The sequence below is a fragment of the Neophocaena asiaeorientalis genome, unplaced genomic scaffold, assembly GCF_003031525.2.
Source record: "Neophocaena asiaeorientalis asiaeorientalis breed wild unplaced genomic scaffold, Neophocaena_asiaeorientalis_V1.1 scaffold150, whole genome shotgun sequence".
Classification (NCBI taxonomy): Eukaryota; Metazoa; Chordata; class Mammalia; order Artiodactyla; family Phocoenidae; genus Neophocaena; species Neophocaena asiaeorientalis.
Genome location: NW_020176571.1, coordinates 2,452,527 through 2,459,424, shown reverse-complemented (window position 1 = coordinate 2,459,424; position 6,898 = coordinate 2,452,527). Strand labels below are relative to the sequence as shown.

General features: G+C 50.9%; 1 protein-coding gene across 2 annotated transcripts in view; it reads left to right on the top strand.

Moving 5' to 3' along the window:
• Positions 1 to 48: 48 nt before the first annotated feature.
• B4GALNT3 (beta-1,4-N-acetyl-galactosaminyltransferase 3) overlaps positions 49 to 6,898 on the top strand; it is a 93,142-nt gene continuing 86,292 nt past the window's right edge. For both annotated transcript variants that reach the window (XM_024732995.1, XM_024732994.1), the window contains exon 1: positions 49 to 220. In XM_024732995.1, the coding sequence (XP_024588763.1) occupies positions 49 to 220 (172 nt within the window). The remainder of the gene's footprint in view (positions 221 to 6,898) is intronic.

Here is a 6,898-nt window from a genome sequence, read left to right as displayed (position 1 = left end):
GGCGCTGAGAGCCGGCTGGGGCCGGGCCGGGGCCAGGGGCGCAGCGCCATGGGGGGCCCCCGGGCCGCGCGGCTGCTGCTGCTGCTGCTGCGCCCGGTCAAGCTGCTGCGGAGGCGCTTCCGGCTGCTGCTGCTGCTCGCCGTGGTGTCCGTGGGGCTCTGGACTCTTTATCTGGAATTGGCGGCGTCGGCCCAGGTCGGCGGGAACCCCCTGAACCGGAGTGAGTAGCGCCGGGGCCGCGGCAGGCGCGCCGCAGGGAGGGGGCAGGGCCGGCGGCTCCCGCCTCAGGGGGGACCCACCCCCCATCTCAGACCCGGTCTCCACCTCGCTGGGTCTCCAGGTGCCGGGCGCCCCGCGGGAGGGAAGCCGGGGGAGCCTGGGGGCCACCCCTGGCCGCACTCGGCTCGCAGACCCGGTACCAGAGAAACGCGTCGACGTGGGCTGAGGTCCGTGTCTGGGGCGCCTTCGGCCGCCTCCACCAGGCCGCTCGCTCCGGTCTGCGCGACCCAAACTTTGCTACCCGCCTTCTCCGTGGCTCGCTCCGTTTGCTCCCCTGCGGCGGTTTCGGGGGGGGGGGGTCCATTATTTTAACGATACCGCCGTGAGCCACTCGCCTCCCCCTCTTCCCACAGGCCACTCCCCTCCCAGCCCCTTCCTCTTCCTGCAAGTTTCCCACCTCCCTCGAGCGGTCCCCTCTCCTGGTCCTGGCCACCCTCCACCCCCAGCGGGTTGTCTGCAGCCCCCCTCGGGAACCCTGCGGAATGAGCTGAACCCCCATACCCTGCTCAGGGCAGCTCAGTGGACCGGGCGGTGGGTAGATTCCTGCTTCTCTTTTTCCACGGAGCCAGAGCCACTTAATTTTTCTGTCTCAGTTTCCTCCTAGGAAAACGGAGGGGATGCTCTCTTTCTCTTTTTACTTCTGTCCGAGGTGATTTTCAGTTTACTATTGACAGAGTGAAGTAAAACCTCCGAAGTGTCAGGCACTGTGTAAAAGGTCGCTGCAATAGTTGGAAAAAAGAGAAACTCCCAGAACTACTAGGTGCCCTTCCCAATCCTGAAGGGGGGAGGTTTATAATTCCAGACAACGTATGGAATTATAAACGTTCCCCCTTTCAGGAAAACTAAGGGACGACTGATGAAACTCTGGTGAGAAGATGCTCTAAGTTCTTGTGTCAGCTGTTCTGCCCAGGGCTGGGTGTGGTGCTTTGCCTCCTCTTGTGGCCAAAGACAGGGAATTACTAGGGTCAGTAATTGAGCTGGTTCAGGACAGAGATGGGTATTTATGGCGGAACCTCTCACTCTGTGGCTGCTGAAATATTTCTGGCTGTGTGTTTGGAGACTGGGCTTCCATTCCTGGTTCTGACGCTAACTAGTTGGGAAATCCAGGCGCAAATGGCAGCTTCTCAGGTAGAAGGAGGGAGTTGGTCCCTTTCAATGTGAACATTACGATTGTGTGATCTCCCCGCCTGAGCATTTCCAGGGTCAGGGAGCCCAGCACGCCACGAGGAAGGGTATTCCGAAGTCAGGTCCACAGGTCTCAAGTAGGAAGAGCTCTTCCTTACGAAGACCAGTCTGCCTTCCCTCAGCTCCCCAGACCTTGCTCGCTCCTCTGAAAGACAGAGTATATCTACTCTTCCGTACCACGGCCACTCAGAGAGTCCCCCGTGGGTGAGCCCAGGTGGAGTGTGGGTGGGTGGGAGGCCCTGGGAGGGATGTCCCTTCTCTCCTCCTTGGCCACCGTCTTGTTAACCTGGTAGCCAGTGGAGTCCACCGCACAGATTAAAACCAGAGAGGAGAGACTTCCCTGGCGGTCCAGTGGTTAGGACTCCACGTGTCTACTGCAGGGGGCACGGGTTCCATTCGTGGTCAGGAAACTAAGATCCCGCATGCTGCGGTATGGCCAAACCCAGAAAGCAGAGCAGTTGCTTTGTGACCCTGAAATGAATGGCCTCCCATCCGCCTCCCTCACCCCCCAGCAACATACTTTTTCTTTACCCCAAGTGAGCTTTCTCCTCAGAGACTGGAAGCAGTTTGCCATAATTATCATCTCACACCTGGCTCCCAACCTCTGTCTCCTATTGGCTGTCTCATCCTTAGCCATCAATTCCTGGGTCAGTTTCTTTTCCCTTCTAGATGAATCTTCACTTTCTGACTGGGTTTCCTTATTCTTTGTTTCCTTTTCCAAACGGACCCTTCTCCAGAAGAATGTCCTCAGCTTCCTAGTCCAGAATTGGCTTTCTGTTTCCCTAACTGTTGTTTTTAACGGGGGCCCAAGCCTGGGCACTGATGGATCCCTCGTATCTTCTTCTCAGCCTCCTAGAGCCCTGAAGCCCACCTGCTGGCAGGGTGGCTTGTCATGCCGGGCTGTCCCATTGTATTCTACTCTCCTTGATTTCCTTTTGGAATGAGATTTAGACAGTGGCTGTGCTTTCTGGCTCCTGGTCCCCCGTCCTTTGTTTTTAAGAAGCTCAGACATCATGCATCAAAGTCCTGTCTTGTCTTATAGGTCTTACTCCCAGCCATTCCTCGGGAGGGAGAGTGGGGAAGGAGGGATTAGCAAGCACAGCGGGAAGAAGAGCGTTGCTAGCCTTCCCTCGCGCACACCCTGGCATACAGCAGCAACCAGAGCCCCAGCCCCAGCAAGCCACTCTGCCTCTCTGTAGCAGCCCCTGCCAGCTCACTGCACCACCAGCCTTCCTGTCATCTGTAAGGCCAGCCTCCGTTACCAAGAACCTTTCATTTGCCTGTCCCTGTGTGACTGCCTCCCTGATCTGCTGCTGGGAGAAATGTATGGAGAGCTGGTAGTTACAAACTCCAGGGTGGTCAAGTAATGACAGGGAGCATGCTTCCTGCTTCTTATGGAATAACCCCGTAGTTTGAGATGCGAGATATGCAATTTGGGCTCCATCTGTAGAAAAAGATACAACCACATTTGGAGTAGCTTCAGGGAGAAGCCACCGAAACTGTTCACGGATAGAAGAATGGGTCCCTTGGACAAAAGAATGAGAGCTGTTTACTCACTCACGCACTTATTTATTTATTATTATTTTTTATAAATTTATTTATTCATTTATTTATTTTTGGCTGCGTTGGGTCTTTGTTGCTGCGTGTGGGCTTTCTCTAGTTGCGGTGCGTGGGCTTCTCATTGCGGTGGCTTCTCTTGCTGCGGAGCACGGGCTCTAGGTGCGCGGGCTTCATACTCACTCATTTCAACAAATATTTGTTTAGCACGTAGCTCGAGCAGGGCATTGTGCTCGGTCACTTAGATGTGGTGATGACTCTGTTATGGTTTCTGCCTCTCACAGCTTTCCCTCTAGGAGGGGAGTTTAGGTGCGTATATGAGAATGATCGTGATAGGAGACAACCGTTAAGTTTTACAGAGGTAGAACCTACACGTTGCTGTGACACTTCTGGAAATGGGACACGGCTCTTTCAACTAATATTTCATGGAAGTGGTGACATTTCAGGAGATCTTGAGGAGTTGGTAAGACTTTAGTGGATGCAGAAAGAGAAAGCTGTTCCAGGCAGAGAGGGCAGCAGAAGCCAAGACCAATAGTCAAGGACAAGTTAGTGTTTGGAAATGTTGAGCATCTGGGTTTGGTGAAGCAGAGGGTGTGAAGGAGGATAGGGGATGGTGCCATAGTATGAAACACTTTGAATAACAACCTTAAAGGGTGGCATTTATTCAGTAGATAAGAGAAAGCAGTCGAAAGTTTTAGAATAAGGTAGTGTTGTAGAATGGATAGGGAAATAGTAAAATTGTTTAACCATACTGTACTTTGGTATGGATGGTGGTGCTGGGATGGGGCGGAAGGTTCCTTACTGTGGCTGGCATTAGTCTTTAGCTGCTGGGTCATGGAGCTCTCCTGAGGACAGGTCAGGGCTCTAGTGGGACACTCAGAGGGCCTGGGGCAGTCACTATATACCAACACGTTCATAAGTGTTCCAGTATTTTGAGAACTGGCACAGGTGTACCGGTGTGTACTGGCTGAGGGCAGCCCCGGGCACAGACTATTGTTGGAAGTTAAAGACCCCGTCCTGGCAGCTTTTAATGAGCTATACCCATTTGTTCAGACTGGATTAGCTACGTCCTGCCTGAGGGCAGAGGTCTGGACTAAAATGGTTTCTAGGTTCTTTGCTCTATAATTGACCTACTGCTGAGACCAACTTGGTGCTGGAACCAGGCGATCACAGCTGGCCACAGAGCCAGGGCCGAATGGTGGTGCATACCAGCCTCTTTCCACATCTCACAAGGCTGGGTCTGCAATGTCCCCATTTAAGTGTCCAGTGTACCTGCTAAACCCCAAAGGTGTTTCCAAGCCTGAAACTTATAACACATCTGTCCGGCTGGCCCCTGCGATTCCTAAGTGACTCCGAGTGGGCTGCGGTGGCATAGCCACAGATGTCAGGCGGGCCCCGTGGCTCCTGGGGTCACCACAGACATTCCGATTTGGAAGGGAGACAAACCCTCCAGTGACAGAGGTAGCTCAGGGCAGAACGGTAATCTGAGACGCAGGCCAGGAGAGAGGGAAAAACAGATGAGACAGATGTGTGGGCAGAGCGGGAAGGCTGTGGCTTAGAGCTGAGCCTCAGAGCAGAGGCAAGTGTGGAGGGAAGCACAGCTGCTTCGTGGGCCCCTTGGGCCCGGGACCCTGTCTTATGTCGCCCTGGCTGGGCTGCCCCTCTTTCCCATGGAGCCTCTGGCTCCTTTTCCTCTGTCCTACTTACCTCTCTTTATGCTGCCATTCTGGCCACCCGGCTGCTGCATGGAACTTCAAGTCAGTAATCAATTCAGGGCAAATACTGGGCACTCAAATACCTTCTGGTTATGGATGGAAAGCTCTGAATTTCCAAGCACCTGATGTTTTCACTGGCAGATACTTGGCTTATCAGTGAAGGATCCAAGAATAGAACCTAGGAATTCTTGTTCCTCGTACCATAATACATATAAACAGCAATAGCCTTTAAACACAAATGCGATGGATAAGAATTAAGCCATCACTGCTTTTCCTATTAAAAGTGTGTTTCCTTTGGACCAGCGCCGTCTGCACCAGGACCACAGGGTGTGAGGACAGGGGCCCTCACCCAGCCTTGGCCTCTCCTTTCCTGGTCTCTCTAGTCCTTTCTGACGTGGCCGCAGAATCCCAGCAGCACAGCCGGCCCTGCTATCCTGCTGTCACCCAGGGACCCTCGTGTGGGCTGAGGCCCCGATCTCCTGCTCCGTGGTGACTGGGCTGCCGGCCGCCCCTGTCCTGGGAGATGTCCAGATGCCCCGCACGGTTCTGACTGCTTTGCAGCATGAGGCCTTTGAAGCAGTCACTTCTGTGCTGGCTTTAGGAGTGGCTGGTGGCGCACTGCAGTAGTTTTCCAGGCCCCAGAGCCTGGGCTGGGCTTTATGGAGCGGAGCAGAGCAGCCGCCAGAGCAGAGTTTGCTTTGGAAGGGGGCCTGGAGGCTGTTCTTGCAGTTGGCCGCTGACCGTCTGCTTCTCTACCGAGTTCCACCGCTCTCAAATCCTACCCTTTTAATTTCCACGAGCACGCTTCCTTCTGTCCGAGGATGATGAGGTCTCAGCTAGGCCAAGCATATGTTCTGAGCTTTCAGACAACCCTCCTTTGACCTTGTGATCCACAATTAATAGATTTATATGTTACCTGATATAAAAAGTACTACTGGAAGGGGTGAGAGTACTTTGGATGGGGTATATATAAAGGGTCCCGGGCTGAATATATTATACATTTGAGCAAAGCATGACGGATAGATTAAATTTTTACAGACTCTTAGGTTCCAACAAGCACTGCTTTCAGTGTTAGAAGTATCCATGAGATGAGCAAAAATGAATATTTTTTTTAATCTCTGTGATATTTTAGTATGTAATTTACTTCTTATGCTAAACTTAAAAATTTTTTTTACCATTGACCAACTTTTGTAGAAAATAAGCATGCAAATTGTCCATGTGGTCCCTGTTTTTTTTTGTTTTACTTTTCATGGAAGTACCTTTTTTTGTTTGTTGGGTTTTTTTGTTTGGTTTGGTTTCTTTTTTTTTGGCCGCCCCACGTGGCTTGTGGGATCTTAGTTCCCTGACTAGGGATCGAACCTGGGCCCCTGGCATTGAAAGCCCGGAATCCTAACCACTGGACCACCAGGAAATTCCCATGGGAGTATGTACAGAAAAGTGCACGTGTAAGGGTACAGCTTGATGAATCTCCACAAACTGAGCATAGCCTTGTAACGAACACCCCGATGAAGAAACAGAATGGTACCAGCGATTTCTGTCACTACCATGAGCATAGATTAATATAGTCTATTTCTATACCTTATGGAAATGGAATCACACAGTATGTGATTTATTTTAAAATAATATTTCTTTGTGATTATAAAAACAACACGTTCATTATACCAGATAATGGCTGTGTATCTGGACCACATTAACCCCTATAAAATTACCTTTTTGTGCATGAGGCACCTAGTACAACTGATCCAATAACATAAGGAGGGGCAAGACCCAGGACCTAAGTGCTATGAGGTATAGCCCTGTGACATTCTCCAAGGATGGGATTGAGAGTCATTGCTTATCCTGTGTTTGAGAACCTTCCAGAAACGTTTCTTCTGGTCTTTATTTTTTTTTTCCCCAGTTTTAGAGATATAATTGACATACTGAAGTGTACAACATAATGATGTGATATTTGTATACATTGCAAAATGATCACCACAGTAAGTTTAGTTAACATCCATCATCTCACATGATTACAATTTTTTTTCTTGTGATGAGAACTTTTCTTCTGATCTTGATATTAGAACTAGCTCTGCTCTCTTGAGCAATCCGTTTGTTTTCATTTTTATTGGCCATGTAAATTATATAACCACACAGGTTTCTCCCTTTGTGTTGGTTACTAGAAA